This window comes from Antechinus flavipes, chromosome 5 (genome assembly GCF_016432865.1).
Source record: "Antechinus flavipes isolate AdamAnt ecotype Samford, QLD, Australia chromosome 5, AdamAnt_v2, whole genome shotgun sequence".
Classification (NCBI taxonomy): Eukaryota; Metazoa; Chordata; class Mammalia; order Dasyuromorphia; family Dasyuridae; genus Antechinus; species Antechinus flavipes.
This window is the reverse complement of record NC_067402.1, coordinates 6,625,263-6,638,526: the sequence shown is the minus strand read 5'-3', so window position 1 is coordinate 6,638,526 and position 13,264 is coordinate 6,625,263. Positions and strand designations below refer to the sequence as shown.

The 13,264-nt window shown below is 43.5% G+C and overlaps 1 protein-coding gene across 2 annotated transcripts in view; it reads left to right on the top strand.

The window, feature by feature from the left end:
- The window catches only part of DGKB (diacylglycerol kinase beta), a 683,215-nt gene that overhangs the window by 232,293 nt on the left and 437,658 nt on the right, over positions 1 to 13,264 (top strand). For both annotated transcript variants that reach the window (XM_052000688.1, XM_052000687.1), the window contains 2 exons: positions 2,982 to 3,056; positions 8,098 to 8,217. In XM_052000688.1, coding sequence (XP_051856648.1) covers positions 2,982 to 3,056; positions 8,098 to 8,217 — 195 coding nt within the window. The remainder of the gene's footprint in view (positions 1 to 2,981; positions 3,057 to 8,097; positions 8,218 to 13,264) is intronic.

The window sequence follows — 13,264 nt, the reverse complement described above, 5'->3', positions numbered from 1 at the left end:
ACTTGCTCCCTGTCTATCACAGAATCTAAAGGATTTTAGATGGATCTTACTAGCCACCTAGACTAGCTACCTGAAAGATCATGGTCTCTATATAGAAAATGGTAACTGGACATTCCACTTTGGCTTGGAGAATTCCAATAATGGTGAATTCTTTCACTTGGGAGTATATTTAGTCATTCACAAGTGTTTTTGTGTCCCTATCCTCACATCAAAGCTTTATATGTCTACTTGAAGCTTCCATTCAGTGATCCTTGATCTACCTTCCAGAGTCAAGCAGAAGTCTCTTCTGTGCTTTGCAGATACCCAAAGATGGTGTCTAATCTTCTCTTCTCAAGACTAACTGGTTATTTCTTCTGTTCATCATATGACATATATGCAAAGCCTTACACCATCTGGACCTGTTCTAGATGTGTTCCAGTTTATCAATATTTTTCCTGAAATGTGACACTCAGGATGGAACCTAAATCTGTTGATGTTGGCTGACTGGTCAGTAGTCAATCAATATTTATTAAGTACCTTCTCTGGTCCAAGTATTAGACTTGATTCTGGAGATATAGATACATAAAAAAAGAGGGACTTATGGACTAATGAGATAAAATAAAGCACAAAAGGGAGCTGAAAAGGTGGGAAAGCCAAAAAAAAAAAAAAAACCTTCAAAGTAGTGCAGCTCCCTTGGAAATGGAGACAACCTGCCCTGAGCATCCTCCTTTGATGAAGACCCCACCCTTCATGAACGGAGAGACAGTGGCCGATACTGAGGTGGAGCCCCAAGGTGATTCCATCTTGCAAAAAGATGAGCTTTGCTTCTTTGTCTTTGGGGAGACAACTGGGTCAGAATAACATGGGAACTTGAAACTAAAACTTATCCTTCTCTTAATGTAGTCCATATCCTATAACCTTGTAACATGTTGGACAAATATTTTCAGTCCACTCAAAGTCTCGGGTCTTTTTGAAACAATCCTCCATCTAACCCTGCCTCCCCTTTCATGAAGTTGTGAAGTTGATTTTTTGAACCATAGCATCAGACTTTACATTTATCTCAGCTAAGTTTCATCTTCTATGATTCAGCACAGTAGTGTAGCCCAGCAGGTTCTTTTTGAATTAGGGCTTTATTGTCTCTGTTCTGACAATTTGGCAATAGGCCAACTGTCAGATTCTACAGGATGCAGAATTGTTTCTTTTTTAAACACAGTAAAGAGAAACCTTGGCTTGACTCCCTGCCCTGTGTAAATATAGAAGAATCAGTCAAAGATACCCATAGCCACTGAATATCCTTGTACTCCCATTTCTAATAGAGACCCAGCCACAGGTCTAAACATCATCCGGGAGCCATTTGAAACAGCCTGGCCCTCTCTCAAAGCCACAGACATGAAATGGCAGAGAGAGACTGTCCCCTGGTGTTGCATCATCTTCTCCTTTGTCAGAGTCCCTCTGAGTAGATATCCTTTCTGAGTAGGTACACAACCCAAGCTGATTCTTGAAGCTCTTTAGCCCCCTCCTTATTGGTCCTATTCATCAAATCCCATCCATTTCAAATGTGAGATGAGGAAGAGAGACTTTCTTTATTTCATTTCACCATTTTCAATTGATGGAGTGAACAAAATTTGTATGGAATTCAAGAGACTTTAAGTTTGTATTACATACGTGATTAGGATGAGTTGGATCCAGGTACTTCTCTAACCCATACAAACTGTCATTCTGGGCAAGTCATTTAACCAAAGCAACTCAGAAACTCTCAGTTAAAGCAAAGTTTCCAGTTTTTATAAGTGGATGAAGTTTGGGGGAAAGATGAAAGTCTTTCCAAAGTCAGGCCAAAATCAGACAAATATATAATTGAATAAATATTAAAAGAATAAAAAAAATTAAAACAAAACAAAAACAAAAACTATAAGCTCACTCTTGGGTCTTCAGATTGAGCCTATCCCATCATCACCACTCTCTTATATATTACAGAAAGATGTCAATAGTTCTTTCTAAAATTAAAAAAAAATACACTTAGTGGTTTTCTACCACAGTGACATAAAACACTATTAGGAGGAATTTAATCTACTACTGCGTGATTTGCATACAAATTTTACTTAATTTAAAAATAATTTAAAAAATTAGTTTTTACTTAAAAATGTTTTCTTATAAAGAATGGATTTCCAGAAAAGGAAAAAAAAGAGAAGTAGAGGGGAGGAAGCTAGAAATTTGTTAAGATAGAAGTTATCAATTTCAATTATTAAAAACTATATTCAGAATTTTTCTTTCATAAACTTTCCTATTGATTTTTCAACCTCAGGATTATAAAAACTTCTGCAATCATTAATTAGGAACAGTCTACAATAGGAAGTAGAAGGTAGTCCTTGGAGTCAAGAAGATATGACATCTTTGAGATATACAGCATGTGTGACCCTGGGCACTATTTAATTTCTCCTGGATAGATTTTTGCTTTCAAAGCATTTTCATTCAAGGGAATTGGCTGAAGTTGAAGTACAAAGTCCAATGCTGGTAATGGCTTAAGCTTGATCTCCAGTCAGTCATAAGAAGGCTGGATCACTCCAGTCACTGATAGGAGTGCACAGCACACTTTTTCGAAGGATCCTGCCAAAGTGAAGGCTGGCTCAGTTTCCTTGAAACATTCCCTTCCTCTCAATCCTACACCTACAAGTCAAAGCCAGAAGGGAAGTAGAAATTCTCATCTCCCAGAGGTGCTCAGCAGGACTCAGAAAACAGGTTTTTTACCTCTTGGCATGGCATTTACACCAGAGAGGGCCCAGCTCCCCATTCATAGCCCTCTGCCCTGGGGAAGGAAAATCCCTTCCTGGGAGATTGGGAAGATGACTATTGGATCTGTTATTTGAAAGCTATTTAACATTCCTGGTATAACATGTCCACATGGTGAAACAGGATCAAGGCACATCATATTAGAAATTATTGGGGGTTAGAGGGTTGCACTCAGAAGTCTTGTTCATGTTTTTGTTTTGTTTTCTTCCATCCAGGAGCTGGAAAATATCATCAGCCAGATGATGCACGTGGCCGAGTATCTGGAGTGGGACGTCACTGAGCTCAGTCCGGTAGGTGTCACATTAGCTGGCCTGGCCCTCTGGGCACTTTTGTTTGAGAGCAGGCCAAGGCCGAAGCTGGGGACAAGGGTGGGATGAGCCTCTCTATTAGAAAATCAAATGAAGATAAAACCCCACTCATTGTACACCTGCCATTATTGACTGTTCCACAATGAGCTAACATGCTGTGTATAAATGCTGTTGTTGTTGTTGTTGTTGTTGTTGTTGTTGTGTGTGTGTAATGTATGTGTGTGTGTATGTGTGCTTGTTTTTGTGTGTGTGTGCACTCCTTTGGGACACCACAAAACCATGCCTGGAGTAAAGAAGACCAGCATCCCATCTGCTCCAACAATTAACACTCAGCTGGACTTTCCCCAGTTTTCAACCTGGCTCTCCATTTTACTATGACCACAAGAGCTCCCACACACCCAAAAGTGCTTGGGGAGAGGCCAGGCTTCCTCCCATGATGCCCTTGTTGGGGTTCAAAGAGACCCCCAAAAGGTTGGGGTTTCTGACTGGTTTCACAGGTGCCTTAAAAGCGTTTGTAGCCTTGGACCCGTCTCCAAGTCAAGAGACAAAGTGTATTATCATTGTCGCTCCGGTTGAGGTTGGTTAAGTTCCAAAAGAATTTAGCAAAGAATTAGGAGCAAGATGATAAATTTCTAGGAAAAAGCTGGAAGATCAGGTGCTTCAGGTCACTGAGAAGCTAATTTTATGGCTTAGAAGTAGAGTGAGGGATTGGTTTTAGAGATGGAGTTGAGGAGTACTGAATTCTATGACAGATTGTCTCAGAGACTTTGTTATCCTGACCAACAGATTGGTATCTGACAGCCAGCTTGGTGGACCTGCAGCCCTCCCAAGGCCAGTGGAACTTTGGGTAGTTGCTGCATCCTCCTTAAGAGTATACTACAGCACCCTGAGAGCTGCAGCCTCAGGGGCTCCCATCTAGCTTTTACTCTGAAATCAGCATCCACAGAAGTTTCTTCTGCCTCCAGAGATTTAGGTAATCCATAAACTACTTTTTCAGCTCTTTAGCTGCTGACTTGATTTACCCCCCATCACAGGAGGTTTCATCTGATGAAACCCCCCCCAGCTCATTTCTGGGCCATTCCTCATGCTCTCAGCCACTCTGTGATGAGGCAGCCTTAAGGCCTACCACTGCTAGAAATTGAGCCTCAGAGAGGGACATAGGCTCCTGGCTGGAGGTTCTTGGATACCATTGTAAACCTGCTTTCCTTGATGCTGGAATATTCACCTCTCCTGAGCCTCTTGGCTTTCCTGCTTGCTTGAAGTCTCTGCTAGACCCCTGCTTTGTGCAGGAAGCCTTGCCTGGTCCTGCTTCTCCTTCCAGCCTGCTTTCTCAATCACCAACATATCCTATGGATATCATATTTATGCCTCATTGTCTCTAAGCACTTTAGTGGGTGCCTGGGAGACAATAGGCATTTAACAAATCCTTGTGGTCTTGACTGAATTATCCCTTAAGCAACACTGTCAGATATAGAACAACAGCATTTACAGCATGTTAGTTCAAGAAGGGATATGAGAGACTAGCTTTGTCCAGGAGCGACCACCCAGGACAACAGGATCTTAACCATGGTTGCCCTGAGAGAGCCCCAAGCCAGCCACAGCAAATGAATGGATGAATAGGCAGGTGGGTAGGACTATGGCATATGTAATATGAAGAAACATTTATTAGGTACCTACTGTGTGATTGGTCTTTTACTAAGTGCTAATGATAAAAATAAAAAAGTTCCTGCTCTCTAGGAGCTTGCAATCTAAGGAAGACAGTGTACAAGAAGGGAAGGAGTACTTGCCCAGAAGGTACATGAGCAGGGCTATGATGATGATGATGATGATGGGAGAGTCAAAATCATACAGAGCAGCTATTGGCAAATGAGAAGACAGCTGGGATTTTGAGCCCTCGAAAAATCAAAGAAAGCTTCAGACATCTTCTTTATTGTGTGATCCTGGTCAAGTCACTGAACTCTGTTTGCCTCAGTTTCCTTATTTATAAAATAAGTTAGAAAAGGAAATGGCAAAACCAAAGAAACAAAGAATTCATGAAACCCAAATTAATTGGCAAAAATGAAAAAAAATGAAAGTTTATTGTTGGAGAGGAAGACAGTTCTGCTAAGAGACTGGTTTCTTTAGTGGCAAAGTCCTATTAAGGAAATGGAGGTTGGCACTGAGAAGAGAAAGCCTTCTCAGTGGGCAGGGTCCTAGAAGCAGAGCAAGCTGCTCTGGACCTTCCACAAAGTCCTGTTAGGGAAATGGAGGTTGCCATTGAGAAGAGAATGCCTTCTCAGCGGGCAGGGTCCTAGAAGCAGAGCAAGCTGCTCTGGACCTTCCACAAAGTCCTGTTAGGGAAATGGAGGTTGCCATTGAGAAGAGAATGCCTTCTCAGTGGGCAGGGTCCTAGCAAGGTGCTTTAGACCCTCTGCAAGGAATGAGTTTAGAAATTGCCCTTTAAAATGAGTCTTAAGGCTTCAGGTTGAAAAGGAAGTCAAGGTTCCTAGGTCTAGATGCTTATCAGTAACCAGCCCAGATCTCCGATTGAAATTAACCACACTTCAAAGGGAAGCTTTTTTTTTTTTTTTTAGCAAGATTTCTAATTTTCTCAAAGGCTCTGGCATCCCGGAAAGATAACTTATCTGGGGGGAATGGGGGGGGGAGAAGAGATGCCAAAAGGGATCACAGATCAAAAGGGAACATAGTTGCAGAGTGATCATCTTAAAGGGAACAGTTTCCCTCCCCCATCAAAACCAAGCCAAGCCCTTTGGAGGTGCATATAGACTGCTACCTCCACCTGCCTTTTCAAGGTATCTTATGATTCCCCAAAAAGAAGGGGGGGGACAGACATATACCTCACTTCCTGAACCTTACAATTAACAGGAGACTACAGGAACTCCCTTGCTCAAATCTCACCGGACATGCACTTTCTGTGACTGAGGGATGTCATAATTGTCTCAGAGCCTCAGTTTCCTTAACTATAAAATGGGTAAATATATGCCTGTAGAACCTTGTACAAGGATTGTTCCATGAGTCAAATGAGATGACATTCATAAAGCACCTTCAGACTCTGGAAATGTCCATTCTAATTTCCTTGTTTTTGTTATTGTTGTTGGCTTGGGAAAAGTGCTTTGTCCCAGGAGCGTTGGGGGTTTCTATTCTAGTTAGAGTCTGGTTTTATAGATGAGGCAGGTGAAGCTAAAGAACCCAGGCAAGACTTTACTTGTTTTTGAAGCCTTCATTTGCTCAGCTCCACAGGCTTTCTCCTTTTTCCTCTAGTTACATTGATCACTGTCCTGCCACAAAGACCTTTGGAGTTTTCTTAGGTTTTTTTTTTTTTTTTTTGCTAAGGCAGTTGGGATTAAGTGACTTGTCCAGGGTGTCACACAGCTAGGGAGTATTAAGTGTCTGAGGTCAGATTTGAACTCAGGTCCTCCTGAATTCAGGGTTAGTGCTCTATCCACTGCACCAATTAGCTACCCCTAGGGCAGCCATTTTTATTTCACTTAGAGTTGGATACCAAGAGGTGAAGTGACTCCCATAGGATCCCACAGTCAATGTGTGTCATTAAAAATGTGGCCTTCAGTCCTTCCTGTTTCTCTCTCTGTCTCTCTGTCTCTCCATCCTCCACACTGAGAAGAGTTAGAGAGCATGGGCGCCCCATTGATGCTATCTTAATGCCATCAGATTGAACACCTTTTTAGAGATGAGTGAAATGATGACTGGCACTGTGGAAATCTGTCTTGGCCCATTTTAAAGTTCCCTTCAGTTTTACATTCTCTGAGAATTAGAAAAGGGATCTCACTGATTCTTTGCTCTCCACTGCTTTCTCTGCCAATGTCAACTGGGAGATAATGGGCAAGTCACAAACCCTCCTAGTCCAAGCCTGGACGAGCCCCTAGAGACCTCGAAGAGGAGATGAGGTGCTGAGAGGAAGGGTGAAGGGCATTGACTTTGGGGGTCCTTCACCTACTGGAGCTCAGACATTGAGACCAAAGTTCATACTTTTGGAAAAAACCTAGTGTTGGATCCCTGGGATAAATTTCCAGCTGAAATCATGGGAGGGTTTTAGGGACCCAGAACTATTTTCACAATTTATTCCATAAGAGTCGTTGTCTCTCTCCTGTTTACTCCTTTAAAAAAAAATCCATCTTTAAGAGATTTTTTTTTAATTGAACAGGGAATCTCCTTCTAAATCTGTTTGGATTTTGGTAACATGATAATTTCTTGTCTTTCCCTAAGGCACATCATTTACATTAGCAAAACCGTATGTGTTTGGTGGCTTTGTTTGTTTGTTTGTTTTAGGACTGGCTTGAAATACTCTTAATATTCCCATCTGTTGCATTTGCAAATTTGCCCCTATATTGCAAACAACTGGTATGGGTCGCCTTTTTTGTTTTTTTGTTCCTTAAATAGAACTGAGCTCTAGTCTAATTATAAGGGTCGCAAATCCTTTCATTCTTCTAGGATCTGATAGGTGAATCAGTGGCCAGTGGCCCTTTGATTTCTTGCTTCATGGATTGTTGGAGAGAACTCTTCAACTCTTTCCAACTAAGTCAAAGGATCTAACACTTTTTAGCATATTCTCGAATCAAAAATAATCAGGCAGATGCATCATTACAGAGTATTGAGATGAAAACAAAACAAACAAAAAACTATCGTTGCTGGATTAGTTCATGCTTGAGTATAAAGTCATGAAATTTGATCTGTCAGACAACTATTTTCATTTGGGCCAAATTTCCTATTAATGTTCTCCAAAAAAGGAGGGATTATGGGAGGAGGCTCATAGATTAGCTGAGTAACCCCCAAGTTCCACTTGACTTTGTACACATAGCCTTTCTGAGACATAGTTCTCTCCAACTCATCGGCCTCTTCTAGTTGTAGCCTTCCATAGTTGTGCCCTTCCAGAGACACGGACATCCTCAGTTTTAGATTTCACTACAACTAGCTTTCCTTGCCCTTCTGTTGCTTCACTGTGACTTATCCTTTTTCCTATTTGCCAATGTTAAATTTTATTTCCTGATCTTTTCTCCTGAAACAGATACTTCATGAAATGATGGAAGAGATCGATTATGACCATGATGGCACCGTTTCTCTGCAGGAGTGGATTCAGGGAGGGATGACGACCATCCCCTTACTGGTGCTCCTTGGCCTGGAGAATGTAAGCTTGGGGTCTATGGGTGGGGTATGCTCCTGATTGGCTTGAGAGTGCCTGGCTTTGGGGCTCATTGTGTTTGGGTTGAACACAAACACCCTGTGGGTGGGGGATCCTTGTTTTCAATATCTCAGACTAATCATCTGTTCAGTTTTATTTTTTTCCCTTTCTCTTCCCAGTATGCTTATGTGCTTATCAATGGTGTTTATTTTGTCTGGGTCTCTAGTTGCATCACTTATAGGGGTGGTTGCTGGAAGTCCCTACTATGAAAATTCTCAGGACGGTCTGGGGAACTGACATCTCAAGCACGGAACTTACCCTGGGTGTAGGTCTGCCATTGTCAGAAGCTGCAGCCACATGCATAGTCACTCTCTAGCCCCAGGCCACGTGTCTACATATTCCTGACATCAACAACTCACTGTGCCCTATCACTTTAAAGTTTACATGAAAACTATTGTGTCAGAAAACTCCATCATCTGGCCAATTTCAAATATGAGAAAGGTCGTGCTGACAGAGGGAGCAGGATAGGTCAATGGAGAGAGCGCTGGGCCTGGACTCAGGAGAGTCAGGCCTAAGATATTCATTAGCTTTGTGATGCTGGGCAAATCTCTTAGATCTGTGTGCCTCAATCCACTGGAGAAGAAAATAGCAATCCACTTGAGTTTTTGTGTGTGTGTATGTGTGAAGAAAACACTGGTGTCCCCAGACTCATTCTTATAGTCTTAGACTCTGTGGTTCTTCCTTTTCCCACCCTCCCCCTAAAGAATTCCCTTCTCTCCCTCTTTACCCCGCATCTGTGGCTCTCCAGGTCGGCCCTCTGAAAGGTCACCACTGATAGCCTAATCAAAGTCTAATGGCCGAACAAAGTCTGTACTCCTCCATGAACCTTCCTGAGAACTTAGCACATCTTCCTCTTCTTTCTCTTCTGACAAGTCCAATTATCCCTTCAGAGTCTCCCTGGCAAAACCAGCATCATTTCTTGTGCCTAGAATGGAATAGGAGGGTCCCCCTCATCTCATTCTGGGCCCTCGTCTCTCCTCCATGCATAATTTCTCCCTCAATTCTCTCATCCTCATCCATGCTTTCAATGATCACCTTTCTGCAGATAACTCCAAAATTTCTACACTTGACCTCTAGGCTTGTATCACCATTCCAACTGGAATGACCCATTGGGAATTCAAGCTCCTCATATCCAAAGCAGATCTCCTCCTCTTCTTCCCACCCCAATCCAAACCTCCTGGTTTTGGCTGAGACAGCATCCATTGTCAGTCATCTGTTTTCATAGCCTTTCAGTCCACCATGACTCATCTCTTTCCTTCCCTTTTAGCCATTCACTTGCCAAGATCTGCCAGTTTTCCCCACACAACATTTTTGTCCTCCATTTTTTTTCTCTTTTCTATGAATGTCCAGCTCCTGGCAGCACCATTTTTATAAACTCCTCATTAGTCTCCCCTGCTCCAGCCTGCATTCCTCCAATAGCCCATAGTACACATGGACGGTAGCGATGACTATTTCACTGCTTCTTTTTAAACCCGCTTTGGCTCCTTATTGCCGCTGGGATACACAACCCCAGCCTTGTCATTTAGCCACATCACCAGTCAAACTCTGGCCTTCTTTTCTTCCCTTATCTCATGTCACCATGTTGCCCAATCTCTACTTTGTAGTCACTAGCTGTTTCTCAATCCTGAGCTGCCATCACTTTCCTTTGGATATTTGCAAAAGTCATTTTCGTGGTGTGGAATGGACTTGGCCTTTATTAGTCTTTCTATCCCTTCCAGCCTCTGCCTCGGTGGTGCTGTTACTTCCATGAAGCCCCCTCCCCCCAGTTCCCTAGTTCTGAACCAGAAGGCTTTGCCTGCCCTCCTCCTCTGGCACGATCCCCTTCTGACCAGCTGCATCCTCCCACCTTGCTTAGGACTAGGGAGGCTCCTCCCATATGGAAAATCAGAGCTGTTGAAATGTGCAGAGCCCAGAAAACCTCGGGCATTTCTTTGGCCTCCCTGGAGCTTAGGGTGTTTTATCAGTCAGAATCTGGACAGTGAAATGAGTCCTATAGGAGGGGGTGAATGAATGATTGGCTGACAAAAAATATGAATAAATAAATGAGTAGAAAGCACCCCTTCAGCACTCACTGAGTGCAAAGCACTGGGCTCAGCCATGAGAGGATAGGAGAAGAAGGAAAGCATTTATTAAGTGTCTACTGTGTACCAAGGCCTTCAATAAGTATTTTATAAGTATCTCATTTGACCTGCAAAGTAAATGCCTTTATTATTTCCATTATACAGATGAGAAAACTGAGGAAGAGAGTTTAAATGATTTCCCCAGGGTCAAAGAACAAAGAAGTGAGGCTGGATTTGAACAAGTGCTGTGAGTGTTCATGTGTATCGGAGGGCCAGAGGGCTCAGACCTACAATTTTTAGAATGAGATAGTGGGGCTGAGGATCAGAGAGGAATGGCCATGCTGGGCTCCCTCCAGGGGGCATGGGATGGAGAATTGACATCAATAGGAGAAGAGGAGGGATGGGGGCATTGGAAAGGTTGGATTGGGAGATGAGGATCTGGGGATCAATGGGATCCAGGCAGTCATGAGGTGCAGAGGACGGCTTCCCACCTCCTGCTGAGCCCCTTCTGATGGATACTTCTCAGTCACTGTGACTGCAGGGACCAGAACCCTGTACTTGTGAAACAGATGTACCTTGGAAAGGTACTTCTGGAAGACTGCGAATCATAGTTTGAACAGGGATAAGGCCTCAGATGTTGATTCAACAACCATCTGCACAACCACAAGACAAGAAATGTCTGGATGGCCTTTTTCTGACAAGGATCTGGCCATGCTAGTGGAACACAAATTTGGGATGAGCCAGCAGCTAGATAAACTAATCCAACCCAGGCTCAGAGTCAGGACGGCCAGGACTAGGAAATTAATGAAGCTGTGTGCTTGACCCTCCGTGGACTCCCCCGGTTTTCTCTACTTCTTGACCAGTGTCAGAGCTCCGGTTCCCTCATTTACTTTGTATTATACTTTGATTTCTGCCTTAAAATTTTCTATGCTGCAGCAAAGCTCTGGTGATTCTGCTAATTCACAACCTTGCTTGGGTTGGAGCAGGGGGAAATTGGTTCTAGGAGCCGAGGATGTTTGGCCAGGAGCAGATTTCTTGTCAGGAGAAGAAGAAGGTGAATATTTGCCTTCATGTGTTTGAAGAGTCGGAAAGGAAAAGAGAAAATTGAATTCTGTTTTAGGAACAATGGGCAGAAGGTAGAATTAGGTTTGATGTTGGGATGAGCTCGATAAAAATGGGAGCTGTCCACAAACAGGAGGTACTTCTCTGCATGGGCAATGCCTCTGAATTGGGAGCACCTAATCTGAGGTTGAATGGTCAGGACACCTAGTGGGAAGGCAGCTGGGCTCCTTGCAGGCAAGGTGATGTGAAAGGGATTCTTGGTGAACTACAGACTGGCCTTGATAGTCTTGGAGGTTATTTCTTTTGAAATTCTCTGATTCTGTGATAAATGAAAATGCGCCCTCCCTGTATGATCAGATTTCTTTCTTCCTCAATCTCAAAGTCTATCAACTCAACCTTCATCGTTATTTTCTCCCAATAACAGTAGCCCCCATATCTGTAGCTCTGGCCAGTTAGAAAGTATCTGCTGTGCATTATGTGTGTATATATATTATATGGATAATTGTGCATTTATATATGTAATGATTAATATAAAATATTTTGGTGAAAAGTCCCCAGACAAAGCTTTAAAAAAGACTAATCTCATGAGACAAAAATAAGCTTTTTGATTTGCTTGTTTAATTTTACATTTGGCACTACACCTGGCAACATAGCTGTTGGGACTATCAGACTCAGGGGAACCAAAAAGACCAGCTGCACATGGAAAAATTTTTATACTGGTAAAATCCCAGAAGCACCTGAGCTTCTGGAAAGTGGAGGAGATATGACAGTGAGGTGGGGCAGACAGCAGGTATGACTGGTAGTAGAGAAAGAAGGGAAGGGAGACAAACTAAGGCTTGGGTCTGTTTAGAAAAAGCAAAGCAATTGTGAATTTGAGTCTTTGAGTGAGTGAGGTTTGGTGGGAAGAATTTAGCAACCCTCTAAAGACACACACACACACACACACACACACACACACCAGCCCTTGACTTGGTGGAGAGGAAGTTTTGCAAGGAACGTCAGGAAAAACCACAGGGATTGCTGGGACTTTAGCCTGCGTTTTTGGTGTCTCTGGAGAAGCAGCAGTGGGCTCTCCATGGGGAGCTGTGGGCTACACTCGGGTAGTCTTTACATCTCACATCTTGGGACTTTATCTCAGATTCTCTCTCCCGATAACTTGCTGAGAGACACATCGGAGGAAGGATTTGCTGGAGCTGGCTCAGATGTGGGCTGCGTGGGCCTGTCATGGGTGATCTCTCTCTGTACTGATGACCCTTCCTCATCATTCTGCTCTGGTGAGGTCCTCGGTGGATGATGTAGAAGGGATGGAGGCCAGACTGGCTAATTCTGCATCCTGCCTTTGGTGACTCCAGCCAAGGGGCCGCTTCCCAGCTGCTCTCTCCCAGATGGCCACTGGGTGGCAGGGCCGCATCATCCATGGGACACAGCTGGGCAAGCTGAGGGAGAAATCTTTCCCCATAGCAGAGCGACAAGGGAAAAGTGAATTCTGCCTTCTCCCAAAACTCCAAAGAAAGCCTGCCTGAGGCTTTTCCGGGGTCCCCTTCATTTCCTTGCAACCGTAGTGGCTGCCACTTGGCAATTCAGCCTTTGGCTTCAGAGAGTCTCCCAAAGGACCAGAGATATTTAAAGCCTGTGGGCCACAGGAGACCTCTGACATAGGGGCACCCATGCTGGAGAAGTCCTCCTGAAGTGCAGAATTCACCTGGCTTAGTTCAGGTCCAGAAACTGTGGCTGATGCAGTGCCAGACACTGGGATCACCAAGACAATGAAGAAAGATGCTCCTGGTTGGAAACAATAGGGGCCCATTCATTTCTTCTGAGGGAATTCAAGATGTAAACTGATGCATCAACGCAGTGTGCCCTGAAAGGTC